This window comes from Patella vulgata, chromosome 7 (assembly GCF_932274485.2).
Source record: "Patella vulgata chromosome 7, xgPatVulg1.2, whole genome shotgun sequence".
In the NCBI taxonomy this organism is placed as follows: Eukaryota; Metazoa; Mollusca; class Gastropoda; family Patellidae; genus Patella; species Patella vulgata.
The window spans coordinates 55,391,832-55,407,593 of NC_065885.2; the positions used below are offsets into that span (position 1 = coordinate 55,391,832).

Here is a 15,762-nt window from a genome sequence, read left to right on the forward strand (position 1 = left end):
GTTTATAGCACGTGCGCACTGTATCCTCAGGTCTGTTATTTAGTCAACTGGCGTGGTTTCGATTCCCAGGTTGTACGTGACAAGGAGTAGGGTCGTCTGTCCAACCTTGTGGGTTTTCTCCAGGTCTTCTGTTTTCCTCCCACTGCTAAAGACCCCTACGCGCAAGCAAATTGTTGAAATAAAATTGAACCAGTGTTAGTCCCGAAATGACCTAGTTTGTGTCGAGTGGACGTTAAACACCATTTCTCTCTCTATTAGCAGATTTAGGGTGTGGCGTGGGGAGCATATGTCCTGCAATCTCTGCCCCCCCCCTTCTTTTTTTTATGACAAATATAAAGTTTTCATAACCTTTAATTGATTAGGCATGACATCGAAATTCTTAGAATTCCAGGATTGATAATCAGGATGAGCAGTTACCATTACAAGTATATGGTATGCTAATGGTTGCTCTGACACCTTTAATATTCTCTTTAATTATTGAATAAACATGACCTTCAAATTCTAGGAATGCCAGTACATCTGCAAGCTTTGCCAGGTTCTATCCCAGGATTTAAGCCAATGGTTTCTTGTATCTCCCCACTATCCCCTAACTACTAATAGTATCCATATAAAACAGGAACTCCCTGTTAATTTGTATGTAACATGTCTCTAATTCAATAACATAATGAAATCATGGGTATATGGCTACGAAAGAGCCATATCAGTATTTTAAACATAGTATATAGGTAAATAAAGGATATAGGGTTTAACATACTACATTTCTGTACCAACTGGGCTTAATTAAATGAAATGGGGTTTAACATCCTACTGTTCTGCTCCGAACTGGGCTAATGAAGACAGGCATATGCCATACTGTGTGCTATATCGAATTCCAACTGTCAAGGGATCTTTTACACGCACTCCAATGTGTACACGGGACCTCAGTTTTTCATCCCATCCGAATGACTAGACAGCTGTCCTTGTCAGGCCCCCCGTCCTGCATCACTAACAAAGGGGGAACCATGCCGGAAAATCTGGATGAACTTTCTTGGCCAATGCAGGTGTCGAACACCCGACCTCCAGACTAGCAAGCCAGCGTCTTACTCACTTAGTCAACGTCTTACCCACTTAGCCACCGTGACCATCCCCCGGGCTAATTAAGACTTTGGTATAATTATATAGATGATATACTAAGTCGAAAAAGAATTAGTCTAGTTTCAAATAAAATATATTAATCTTTTAAATAAATAATTATTTTTTTGTTTATATATACAGGATATTGGAGAACTGAGTGATTTAGCAAAGGTCACCAACTTTCAACCAGTGTGTTTTGTTAGAGTTCCTCCCCCTGGATCTAAAACAGCAGACATAGATCCTCCAGATGGTGCTCCTGATTCTCCTGCTAGACCGATACATATATTAAATTGTAACGATGAAACCAATTTCATCTCCGATTCCTCACCCTGTCCGTCCCCGTCCCAAACCTCCCGCAAGCTGCACGATGGTCGTCCCGGAACAGCTAGTGAACAGCTTGTTTACTTGGGCTATATACACAAATCAAACTCCACAGACTCCTTGACAAAGGTTTCTCGAAAAAATCTGAACCAGGACTATTACGAGGTAGAGAGTGAATATATCGAACAATTTCAAGCATTTGTGAAAAAATTTGCCACATTTACAAAACATGTACTCAAGAGTTACCTGGTCAATGCAGCAACTGTGCTGAACAATTCTCATAATCGGTGCTTAAATATGTTCATACTATCCGCTTTTGACATGGCCCGAGACATTTTAATAACGCCCAAAAAAATTGAGTTTGCTCGTGAAAAAGAGGAAGATTTGTACAAGTCGTTACTACAGATTTCTGTGTCCAAGTTAGAGGATATTAAGAGTTTGATATCTGGAACAATCAGTAGTATGAGGGATGAACTTCTCAGTCAAGCGGCAGAATATGACTTTATAGGTAAGTAAAAAAACATACTTATACGATTACAGACTTGATATCTTAGGTGTGTTGAAACTGAACAATGCCCACATTCACATTTCTTGTTACCATTGTTAGTTTATTAAATGAAATGAAATGGGGTTTAATGTCCTACTGTTTTTCGTTGAACTGGGCTAATGAAGACGGGCATATGCCATACATTGTGCTATGAGGGAAATTTTGCCCGGACAGCGGCACTACGGCCTACTCTTATATCGAATTCCAACTGTCAAGGGATCTTTTACGTGCCCGCATCTGAACGACTAGACAGCTGTCCTTGTCACTGACACGGGAGTACCACGCCGGAAAATCTGGATGAATTTTCTCGGCCAATGTAGGGAGCGAACACCGACCTCCAGGCTAGCGAGCCAGCGTCTTAGCCACCGTGATCCCCCTAGTTTATTAAAAGGCTACGATGATCCATATATATTTTTAAAATTGTGTATATTGTGTCCTGTCTTGTCACACTGCGCCTACTATAGACAACCCATATCAATTTTGCTAATTTCGCGGATTTGATAAATTTTGGTATACAAAATCTTATTTTGGAGCATATCTTAGAAACATTAAATATATGTACACACATCAACCTATTATAGTAGTAATGCCTTTTGCGAATTGGAATTCTCAGTTGAGTAACATCTTGTACCAGCATGTGTTTGATTTTAAAATTAATTTATCAGGATTGGATCAATTTTTTTGGGGAATTTTCAAAAGGTTTATTTTTTTGGCTGACAGTATAAATTACTATAAATGTCATGCAGTTACATGTACATGTATATCGCTGACTTTTGTTAGGGTGTAGTATTTGACTGACTGTTACTTAAAATAGTGAACAGGTAACAATTATATTGTCATGGTTACATCTTCATAATTATGTTGTCATGTTTACATGTTTATAATTATAGTCATGGAATGTATGTATGTGATTATAGAATTTATTTCTATTTCTTACTACCATTATTGTTGTAAGAAATAATTAGTCTTCAACACCCACTAGAGAAGCCATATATAGCCTCCATTAATTTTTAATGGGATATATAATGTTTATACATGTCATTGTCTTGGTGAAACTTATTGTCTTGACTCCATATTTTCCTGATGTTAATGGTAAATAATAATGAAATGATTGCATATATGAAGTTGATAAAAGTTTTAAAAGTCTAAATTCTATCACACAATCAAATAAAAGTCTCAGTAGCACAAGCAAGCTTATTAATAAAATTATGAGTAACAATGAGTTGTTTTTTTATGCCCACATGTTACTGTGGTATATTACTGTCACCCCTAACAATTTAAAACCAATAAATGTGAGATATATGCCATCGATAATTATATATTTATCTTCATATCGAAGTTATTGTATTACAACTCATAATTATCCAGGTCAGTGTGTTTTCTATAGAGCATGTGGTAATTATGTGTCAGCCACTGGAATGGTTTTCTACGGCCAATTCAGCCATTTCGATTATTTAAGTAGCCAAAAGGGGATATTTAATTAATAAATAATTATCATGAGCCTTACTAATATTTCATTTTTAAGTCCAATATATAATTTTTTGTGTACCCCATGCGGACAAAGTGGTATAGACACGTGAATTCACAATACCATACCATGAATAAAAAACATGAAATATGAATTTACTTTGCAAAGCTTTCGTGCGTTATCAAAAATGACCGGTAGTGAAAATTTTGAAGTGGAAGCCCTGCCCCTAAGCCATGTGGGTCCAACCATCTTTCTGTCTTACATTTCTTGTTAGCCTCTCTAGATATGGGTTGTCTATCTTAATGAAATTAAGAAGCAGTTGATTTATGATAATCCCCTCCAAGAGTTATGCTATTTTATTATGAAATCTTGTTAGCCCTTTATGAACTACAATTATTAACCTGAAATATACTTATCCAATTGACATGGAGAACCCAATTTATTTTCAGTAATTTTCTATAATAACTTCTACAGCTACATTTGTACATGATTGCCACCTTCTTCTCTCAGCTTCAGTGATCATCCAAAATGTTTATCAATTGTTCAACATACATTATGCAAGAGCTAGTAAATCTGCCTATTGCAGGTCTTTCTTTAGGCCTGAAATGTTTTCTAAATGATTAATTAGACATTAATTAACTTATCCAGGCCATAATCAACTCTCGATGGCATCGGATTTCTCTGATATTAAATAGATTAGAACAGTTCAGCCATATTTTGATTTAAGCTAAAAATGGAGGAGCGAGACTTAGCTTCGAACAACCAGTACGGTGGTTGAAATCATTGCACCTGTCTTGTCAAACCTTCAAAGGCTATTATCTTTGCTCGCAATAGAGTAGTTTGAATGAAATTTTCAAATTATTCATTTTACATTATCTATTTTCGAACTATTATAGCAAGAATGGCTAGCTCTTTATCGAAATCTTACATAATGTATCTTTAAATCATTCAAAGGAAGGATCTGTCAAATAACACAATATTTTTTTATACAACTTTTACAAAGTACAATTGTGTGCCCAAATTTTCCCAGCATTTGGTGCCCAAAATGGGGGGGGGGGGGGGCGCTAATATCCGATTGACTTTGAATTTATACACACCATTTAAGGTCATGAGACGAAGAATCCTATTGATTTGATTTGATTAACCAATCAGCGTTGATACTTTTTTAGTAGGATACCCACAGTTCCAAGCATCGCAAACCTAAAACTCGCTGCAACAGACCGTTTCATTTCGCTTATCCCTCACATCAACCATTACGCAGGTTATATAACAACTGTTTCAGATCCTAGTGTAGTATTTACTATTACTAGTAAAGTAAAATGAAATTTTGAACTATAAAAAACAAAATAGGATCTGTGTTTTAATCAGATTGGCTGCACCGCCTGCACGGCAGTGTTCATAAGTCCAATTGGTGCAGAAAATGAAGATGTCAACGGTTAAATTTCATGTTATTTTATAATTATAGGTGTTGATATTGATGATGATGGTAAAATACAAACAGCAAAAGGTTTAAAGATCTGTACCGGTCAGATACAGGAACTGGTGCTTGGAAGACTAAACCACAATATCGCTGGAAAACTCATTAGTTCCGTTAATTTACTCCGTGATTCATATACAGGTAGGCTTCTATTAAACAAATGACATAATAAAAAGATTCTACAATATGCCTTAAAGACACATTCCGGCGTACAAACTGGGTGATTTGATGATATATTTTGACTATATTTTTGTCCTGTATATGCTCCATGAGTGTTTTTCAGGGAATCCAGTATTTTTCTAGTAAGATTGGATATCTCTACTTTCCATATATACCAAAATTGCCATACTTTTATTGGAAATAACCACCTGATAAATACTTTTCTGGGAACTTTATTAAATTTAAAACTTATTTACCGGTACAGTGTTAGTAGAGTATAGAATTATGTAATGTGTCTTGAGGGCAAATAGCTATACCATTTTGAATTGCATACGGGTGTCAAATTTATTTTTAAAAAGAGAAGAATTCTCATGTACTTGTCGTGTTCTTAAAATTAATTGGACATGAAATACTCAAAAAAAAATTTACAACGACATTATTTTGATTTGTGGTTTTGTAGAATTACTAGAAAGTAAATTATGATGTTTATTGTTCTGTGTACAGGTATATTTACAATGTAGAATATAACCTTGTGAATATAAAAGATATATATACCTGTTTTTAAAGGAACATTAACCAGGTGTTTAGAAAGTTTAGAAACCAATGAAAATAATAGTCCTGAAGAAGCTAAAACAACCGATGCTTTAAAACAGGTATTTTATTATGAATTTCATGTACATGTCATATAGACAATTAAAGATTCATTTTTTAAGATCTAAGTCTGTCTAATGTAGATCTTTCGTTTAGCCTCAAATGTTATATAAATCATTATTAGACATTTATTTACATGCCAGGCCCATAATCAACTCTCTAGAACTTCGGATGGTTTTGATTTTCAACAGATTTAAATTCGATTGGCAGTTTGATTTAATTTAAAATCGGGTAATCAAGACTTTGTTTATTATCGTAACAACGGTAGCAATGACAATCAAGAATACACTATTTTGCAAATGACAATAACTATTCTCATAATGAAGTACTTTGGCTGAAATTTTCAACACATCCCCTTTTTATTATTTATCTGTCAGCTCTTTATCTAAATCTTACATAATGCATCTTTACATGTAACTCTGCTCATAATGAAGTAATTTGACTGAAATTTTCAAAATATCCCCTTTTTATATTATCTATTATCTATACCTGTCTTCATTAGCCCAGTCGGTACAGAACAGTAGGACGTTAAACCCTATTTCATTCATTCATTCACTCAAATGACATTTTAGACTTCCTCTCCTAAATGCAGCCATTTCAAACAGATCTGGAAGATGCTTCTGTGTTACTTGTTGCAGATTTCACAGATGGTGGTTCATACAAGATCTGTTGATTAAAGGGAAAAGATTTGCGTAAATTAGTTTAGGAATAAAACAACTTAGGTTCTCCGTTAAGTTAATTTTGAAGCAGCAATGAGTGTCTTCAAGCCAGGATAATTTGTCAACAATTATCAACCTTTAATGATATTATTTGTGGAATATGTTTAAACTCTGTTAATTGTTATATTCTCAAATAATATCAATTGTTGATCTCTCTATAACATCACTGACAGTTAGGGTAGCGAGTAAGACACTGGCTCGCTGGCCTGAAGGTTACGGGTTGGCTCACAGTATTGGCCGAGAAAGTTCATCAGGATTTTCCGGTGTAGTTTCCCCTTGTCAGTGGTATAGGACGGGAGGGCCTGACAAGTACCTGTCTAGTCGTTCGGAGAGGCCGAAAAACCGAGCAGACACGTAAAAGATCCCTTGGCAGTTGGAATTTGATAAAAGAGTAGGTCATAGCACTGCTCTCCAGGCAAAATTTCCATCAAAGCACACTGCATGGCGTATGCTCATCTTCATTAGCCCAGTCAGAGCAGAACAGTTGGACATTAAACTCCATTTCATTTCGTTCATTTCACTGACTGAAAACAAACTTTATTTGGGTTGTCAACTAATCTAACAATTAGGAATGTATGGTATAGTTTATATTATAACGTTATTGCTACTTTAAAGATATATTATTTAATATATAGATAACGTGCTGATCGTTCTAGCTATAATAGTTACAAAATAGATAATGGAAAATGAATACATTGAAAAATTACTTTATTCTGGACACAGTCATTACTGTTTGAAGAATTAGCTTAGATCATTTATTATCATAGCTACGGTACTTGACATTATCTATTTTATCGTTGAATTTTTTAATCTAGCTGGTGTTTAAATCCATTTAAATGTAAATAAATATCTAAATAATAAGATTTGAAGCCAAAAAAAGGCATACAATAGGCAGATTAAGCTCTTGAGTAATATGACTTTAAACTCTATATAAAGACAGTATGTATTTACAGTGCTGGTGTCATACATGTAGGTATCATTAAGACAGGTATGATATATATAACAGGAAAAATTAAACAAGTTTTATACACCTGATGTTATCTAATATTTACAAGGTCAATATTACCACTTTTACACCTCCACATTTATTATTAACACAAAGACATGAACCATTAATTATTTCATGAATTACTTAATTTTTCTGTAGCAGGTCATTGTCCATTATCTAGGTCATTGTGCTAGCTTATGTGGGTTATCTGGGATAGTGTCTGCTAGACAGACAAGGGAGGTAATGCACATAAAAGCTTCTTTGGCAGTTTAAATAGGCCAAAGTGCAGCTGTTGGGGCAAAATTCATCAGTTCCATTGCTCAGTTAACATAGAGATAAAAACACCTGAACATGTTAGTCTCTAAATTATCCCAGTTACGTGTTGACAAGAAGATTTCATGCTCGTGTTTGATTGGCTTTGTTTCTCATTTTTTTATATTAATGTTTTTTTGTCCCCCGCCTTTCGAAGAAAGCAGGGGACTATTAAAATGGGTTCGTCCGTCTGTCTGTCCGTCTGTCCGTCCGTCTGTCTGTCCGTCTGTCCGTCCGTCTGTCTGTCCGTCACACTTTTTGGGACACAATAACTCTCTTCCTAATTGAGCTAGAATGTTCAAACTTGGTGTATGTGTTTATTAGGTCAATGCCTTGATGGAGTTCGAAGATGAGCATTTTCCGCTTAGGGTAAGCAGAGATAAGCAATTTGATTGGTTGATGCTTTGGGACACGATAACTCTCTTCCTAATTGGGCTAGAATGTTCAAACTTGGTGTATGTGTTGATTAGGTCAATGCCTTGATGGAGTTCAAAGATGAGCATTTTCCGCTTAGGGTAAGCGGAGATAAGCAATTTGATTGGTTGATGCTTTGGGACACGATAACTTTTAATTGAGCTAGAATGTTCAAACTTGGTGTATGTGTTTATTAGGTCAATGCCTTGATGGAGTTCGAAGATGAGCATTTTCCGCTTAGGGTAAGCAGAGATAAGCAATTTGATTGGTTGATACTTTGGGGCACGATAACTCTCTTCCTAATTGAGCTAGAATGTTCAAACTTGGTGTATGTGTTGATTAGGTCAATGCCTTGATGGAGTTCGAAGATGAGCATTTTCCGCTTAGGGTAAGCAGAGATAAGCAATTTGATTGGTTGATGCTTTGGGACACGATAACTTTAGTTCTAATTAAGTGAGATTGATGAAACTTGGTGTATAGATTTATTATATGAATACCTTAACTAAGTTCGATAATGAACATTTTTTGCTGAGGGTAAGCAGAGTGATAAGCAATTTGATTGGTAGAAACTTTGGAACACAATAACTCTCCTTCTAATTGAGGTAGAATGTTCAAACTTGGCATAGGTGTCTATTAGGTGAATGTTTAAACTTGATGTATATGTAGATGTTCATTAGGTGAATGTCTTGACTGAGTTCAATAATTAACATTTCGAGCTGAAGCTAAGCAGAGCTAATCGATTTCATTTGTCGATGGTTTGGGACAAGATAATCTTGATTCTATCTGATAGAGAGTGATGAAACTTAGTGAAAAAAATAAATGTGCGATTAATTAATATGTGTCATCTATTTATTTTGCAATTTCGGCGGGGGACATCAGCCTCACTGTTGGCTTGTTCTGTTGGTGTTTTTTTCAGACGTTAAATGCAGCATATCAAGTAGAGATTACAGTTCGATCAAGTTCTTCTTTAATAAAAGTTTTATTAGAACGAATGAAACAGGTACCTGTTGTTTTTGTAGCTTACCTTTAACCCTGTGTTTAGTGAAGTCTGTCCATCCACAATTCTTGTTTCTCACAAATTTTTATCAAGTTTGTAGTTCCTGTTTATTTGGTCATAAGGAAGAACCGTATCATATGAAAGAATTCTCTCAAACTCATTTTGCAGAGTATTCTTTTAGTTATATTTTGACTTCTCAACCCTGTGAACACAATATAGTCTTGAGGCTCGGCGCGGGGGGGGTGTCCATCAAATGGGCACAAAACCAGACCCAACTTTTCTAGAGTGAAATTTTGCATAGAATACGATGCCGAGTGGTAATCAGTCCGCTGTTGGGGCGATTTCGAGATATTCGGGGTCAAATGTCAAATGGGTTCATTTGCACTGAAAGTGAACGCACGGTCATTCTTGTATCATGAAAATAAGCTGAAAATGATCGAAAGTAATCACACTTTCAATAAAAATGTCAACTTGCTAAATTCACCTTTGTTCTTTGTGACCCCAGAGGTCAAAAGGTCACATTTCTGTTTTAGCACTAGGAAGATTTAAAGTAATAAATGTCAGTGTAAAATATAAAAACTAACGCGAAACCTGTTTTAATTAATAATAGGAACATTTAAAATTTATCTTTAGGTGGTCTTAGCACAAAACTTTTACTTTGGAACGTCGGAAATGATCTTGCATAACATAACCAAAATGCTTCGGAGCCTGTTTCAAAAGTATGTAAAAACTGTTAAATCAAAATCTCTCCGAATTAGTTTTGCAACGAATGCTATACATATTGATATAGTTGTCTGAAAAATACAATTGAATAGTTCCATGGCTGGACTCCAGCCTGCAGGCCGCGTCACAAAACCTGCCAAAATTTTCCCCGCTAACATTTACCAATACGACATATATATCCTATGAACTACTATGTACAATGCATTCGTCGGTTTTATCTGCGTCCATGTTCCGGCAAAATTTATAAAAACTCATAAAAAATTTGCGAAAATTTAATCTCTTTGTCAAATATGTGTTTCCCGTCACAGATTAACGTAGGTTTTCCTAGACTGGGATTCTCGGAAATCCACGCGACCTGCAGGCTGGAGTCCAACACTGAAACTATTCAATTGTGTTTCAGATAACTAGTATCATTATTTATAACAATCGCTGTGAAAATAAATCGGAGAGATTTCGATTTGACAGTTTTTATGTATTTTTTAAAAAGTTTCAAAATGTGTTGGTTCTGTTATGCAAGATCATTTTTTTTGACGTTCCATAGTAAAAGTTCTGTGCTAAGACCACCTAAAGATAAATTTTAAATGTTCCTATTATTAATTAGAACAGATTTCGCTTTAGTTTTTATATTTTACGTTGACATTTTATTGCTTTAAATCTCCCTAGTGCAAAAACGGTAAATTTTACCTTTTGACCTTCAGGGTCACTAAGACTAAAGGTGAATTTAGCAAGTTTACATTTTTATTGAAAGTGTGATGACTGTCGATCATTTTCAGCTTCTTTTCATAATACAAGAATGACTACGCATTCACTTTCAGTGCAAATGAACTCATTTGACCTTTGACCCCAAATATCTCGAAAACGCCCCAACGGCGGACTGATTACCACTCGGCATCATATTCTACACAAAATTTTACCCTAGAAAAGTTGGGTCTGGTTTTGTGCCCATTTGATGGACCCCCCCCCCCCCCCCACCCTGCGCTGAGCCTCCGGTCTAATACAGATAAAAGTCCTCATGAAATATTTTCATTGGAATCCTGTTGAAATTTAGAAAATTGTGATAGTAATTTTACATTCCATTTCACAACATCTTGCAAATGCAATACAGAACCAATGGAATATTTTTAAACAGTTCCCAATTTTTTTTTTTTTTTTTTTTTCAATTTAAACTTTGAACACGTTTAGTGTTACCTTTTAAATTTAAAGCTTATGAAAGTGATATAGGAAAAAGGGTCCTCAGTGGAATTTCTTAGAACTTAGTGAAATTGTTCATTGGGCATAAAGTGGAGCACTGCTAGTTGTTTGACAAGAGTCGGTCTATTGTATTGTTTTATTGCAGTAAACATAAAATTCATGAGCATTGACAATATGTATACATTGTATAACATAGATTCAATAAGGTGATGAAGGATGGACATATAGTATTTAATTCATATATTAAAAGATAATAATAATTATTAAACATTAAACATACATTATGCAAGAGCTAAATCTGACTATTGCAGGTCTTTCTTTAGGCCTGAAATGTTATCTGAATTATTAATTAGGCATTAATTAACTTATCCAGACCATAATCAACTCTTGATATCATCACTAGCTTGCGATATTAACTGAATTATGATCCCATTTGCTGCTCGACTGCCATTCATAAATTAATCATGAAATGGATGATCGAGACTATGTTTTTCATTGTACAGACTTTAGTAATGATGATCGAGGCTAGGCCGAAATTTCAATTGCTTAATTTTCGGTTCATAATGGATCAATTTAACTGAAACTTTCAGCAAATTGCCTTTACATTATCTAGTTTTTAACTATTATAGTGAGAACTGCCAGCTCTTTATCTTATCTCCCATAATGTATGATTAATTGTCATAATTACATTAACTTGTTTTTCTTTGGTAACATTAAAGAAAGATAACGACCTAAATTATTTAGAGTTTTGATATTGGTACTTTTTAATAGCAATGCTAATTTATACATTAAAATCTATATTAATCAATATAAAATATACACAAAAATAGTGGGGTACTGCAGTGGCTCAGTGAGTAAGATACTAGCTCACTAACCCGACTCAGTTCTTGGGCTCGTTCCCGGTGTTAGCTGAAAAGAGTTATTCAGAATTTTCTGGTGAAGTTTCCCCTTGTCAGTGGTGCAGGACGGAGAATCTGACCAGGAACAGTGTCTAGTCGTTTGTATGGGACAAAAAAAATGAGTTCCTGTGTAGGCCTACACATTAGGGTGCATGTAAAAAAAAAAATAAGAGTATCACGTAATGTCACTGTGCAGTAAAAATTTCCCTTGTAGCACACTGCATAGCTTATGCCCGTCTTTATTAGCCCAGTTAATGCAGAACAGTAGGACACAAAACCCCATTTCGTTTCAATTTCATTTCAAAAATAGTGATTTTGTGCATTCAAGTTCTAGACACAAATAAAAATCAGAATTTTTCTTTTTTATAAAAGTATTTACTCATGTTGTAATATATCTATTGAAGTAATGTTTTTTGGGGCCAACTTCCAATTATTACTATTGATGGGATGAAGATTCGGTTGAGTTTATCCATTAACGTTTTATGAATCATTAATTTGCCGTAAGGCATATTTTAGTATAAGATTTTATATGATTAAATTTGTTTGTATATTTGATGTAGCTTGTTCGTTCTATGCCATGGAATGCTCCACCTAAAATTGATGAAGAATGGAAGATGAAAGTAGCATCGGAAATGTTAAACAGTTTAAGTGAAGCAAGGTATGGAGAAACGTATTTATAATACAATCGTTTTTAATATAACTCAATAAAATAGAAATGTTTTGGGGAGGGCAGGTGACAAAACAGAATGGATAAAAGATATTTGACGAAAAAAACAATTTTTTTCCAAAATATCTTCCCTTATGTGGGTTGTCTTTGGCCAGAACTATAACGGCCATCCTGTAGATATTCCTAATTTTATAATCACTAAAATTCTATAAACTTCCAGGCATTTGTCAGAGACATTAATTGATTATTTTTTTTACGCTCACATTGAGCGATTTTCAATAATAGAACAGCTTAAGTTATTATCTGATTACTGGTACATGTTTGATTAAATATGTTAGAGTTATATCTGCCCATTACACGGTTTTATTTTGGCCTTAAATGATATATAAATTATTATTTAAACATTTATTCACATGACAAGCCTATAATCAACTCTCTAGACAAACAGATGGCGCAGATGCAAACAGATTAAAACACGATCGCTATTTAATGATTTGATTTAAAAATGGAGAAGCAAGGCTGATTCTTGATTAACAAATAATGTTGCTGCGATAATAAACAATCTGTAAGTCAAAATGGTGATAACATTGCTCAGAAGCGTCTAATTACCAGTATATGTTTTGTTTCGAAGCCTATCAAATTTCAACTATTATTGATAATTACTCCATTTGTTGTTGCACTTGATCAGTTTTTAGTACCATTGCCTGGCAACCTATCTTTAAGTTTTTCAGTTTATCATTTTGTTTTTGTGTTTCAGGTTGGCTAAGAGTATAGCTGGTCAGATTAAAGACAGATTACATAAATCACATGAGGCATTCGGTGCTGCTTTAAAACAATTAGATCAACGTCATTCAGGAAGATTGGACAAGATTGAAGAACAAAGAATTAAACTTAGAAAAGTTCACGCTCCAAAAGTTTCTAAACTAGCTTTAGAGAGTACATCACTTAGAGATCATGTACTGTTTGGTAAGTTCCAGAAAGAAAAAAAAATGGGTTGAATTTTGCATGGATCGTGGCGATTACTTCTGCACTTCATCAGATGTCAACCGTCAAATGTTCTTTTACGTGAACACCGTTATTTATGTTTACATTTGTGGGGCGGATCTCGGTTTTCCCTCCCATCCAAACGGCTAATTGTATTTTCCTTGAAGGTTCCTTTCAGTCCATGCCAGGAATCTAACACGGTAAGGGGGATTGGGTGGCTGAGTAGTCTAACACGTGTCATTGAGTCAACTGGTTTTCATTCCCAGCATATACATGATTAAGAACACATGGTTGTATTGAGAAAAACATGTAGACTTGTTTTCGTGACTGATTTTAAACCAATGGCAAAAGCCTTTTTTGCACTGTAAGTGTTTGATACAATCATATGTAAATTATAAAAATCTGTATTTTGAACTTTGCTGTGTCTGTGAGAAGTCAAGAAAATACATACATATATATATATTTTCTCATATGCGAAAATATAAAGCTGAGGGATTACAGTAATATGACATCTATTGTTATTCCAGGAATGCCTCAGATGGGTCGTGAAATAGGGCGTGGTCAGTATGGCGTTGTTTATGCGTGTGAGAAATGGGCTGGCAGGCATCCATGTGCTATAAAATCTGTGGTACCACCAGATGAAAAACATTGGAATGACCTGGCGCTAGAATTCTTTTATAATAAGTAAGTATTTTCTGACACACCTTCTCAGGCCCGTACCTAGCTGGGTTGGCCCCCATCTAGCTACGGGCCTGCTTCTTAAATTTGACCTAGGTGACTGTATATTAACCAAGTCGAGTTTGAAATTAGATTTAAGGTTGCTCTGCAGTTGATGTGCTCTTAACCCGTTAACTGCGTAGGGAGTTATATAACATCCTGGACAACTGCCACTCACCGTGTGTAGGACGTAATATAACGCCCTGGAGGTATTTTCTCCAACCTATTCTTCGAACTCGATCGCAGCATGTGAAGGACGTTAGGAAATCTAATTGAAGGGAGACAACTCTATTTACCGTTAGTTTTAATATGGTATTAGACCACTTAAATTTGTATTCAGGAAGAAATAGGACAAAAAATGACTTTTTTCGTCAAATTAATTACACAATAGGGGGTAGTTAACGTTTTAAAAACTACGCAGTTAAGGGGTTAACAATGTATGTCAAATATCAATAACTGTATGTTTCAGAAATATACCTGACCATGAGAGAATAGTGGCGTTACGTGGGTCTGTGATAGATTATCTGTATGGAGGGGGGACAAGTCCTGCAGTATTATTAATCATGGATAGATTACAGAAAGATCTGTATACAGCTATACAACTTGGTTTAGACTGGAGTAGTAGGTAAGATAACAGACAATAATCCTTTTAAGACATATAGAAATAGATTTCACTAAAAATAAACACACTTATATGGATATACTACTTCTGAATTTTATTAACATGATACGTTTCAATTAATTGTTGTTATAGTGTTATCTGCTAAAATGGTCTATATATTACATCTTTCATCTTATTAATCAATTTGTTATTATTATTTTATCTGCTAAATGGCTTCCAAAGTGTTCAACTATATATTGCACCACATTTTTGTTAACTAATCATTATTTGCTTGATAACGATATATGTATGTGTATTGAAACGTGGCATGTTAATAAAATTTAGAAGTAGTATATCCATATAAGTGTGTTTAATTTTAACAGACACATTCTTAAAAACAACAGTTTTAATTGAATTTGATAAAAAAATGTCAGGCATTAATGAGATGATGCTGGACATTCTTAACTTATATTATTTTAAATACTAATAAAACACAAAAATAGACAAATTCTGAATTTGTGGCTAATAATGTCAGTGACAAGTGCATCTCTTTCCAGTGTCAGGACAGAGGCTTTGTTCTTTATATCTGGCAGATATTTGTGAATTACTGTTGCATGTCAAAAGGTGTAGGGTCACCTGCCTTACCTTGTTTATTTTCTCCTGGTCCTCTGCCCCCCCTCCCATTGTTACAGACCCCAGTGCACACTCATTATTTCATATGTTAATCTTGAAATGACCTAGTTGGTGGGGGGGGGGGGGGTGATGGTCGAATGGTTAGCTGGTGCACGCTGTATCATAAGGTCTGTTATTGAGT

General features: G+C 34.9%; 1 protein-coding gene across 1 annotated transcript in view; it reads left to right on the plus strand.

Moving 5' to 3' along the window:
- LOC126826799 (dual serine/threonine and tyrosine protein kinase) overlaps positions 1–15,762 on the plus strand; it is a 32,557-nt gene that overhangs the window by 9,967 nt on the left and 6,828 nt on the right. Inside the window, exons 3-10 of the mRNA XM_050555884.1 lie at positions 1,255–1,942; positions 4,915–5,067; positions 5,653–5,738; positions 9,086–9,169; positions 12,540–12,637; positions 13,404–13,612; positions 14,158–14,314; positions 14,817–14,972. Of these exons, the coding sequence (XP_050411841.1) occupies positions 1,255–1,942; positions 4,915–5,067; positions 5,653–5,738; positions 9,086–9,169; positions 12,540–12,637; positions 13,404–13,612; positions 14,158–14,314; positions 14,817–14,972 (1,631 nt within the window). The remainder of the gene's footprint in view (positions 1–1,254; positions 1,943–4,914; positions 5,068–5,652; positions 5,739–9,085; positions 9,170–12,539; positions 12,638–13,403; positions 13,613–14,157; positions 14,315–14,816; positions 14,973–15,762) is intronic.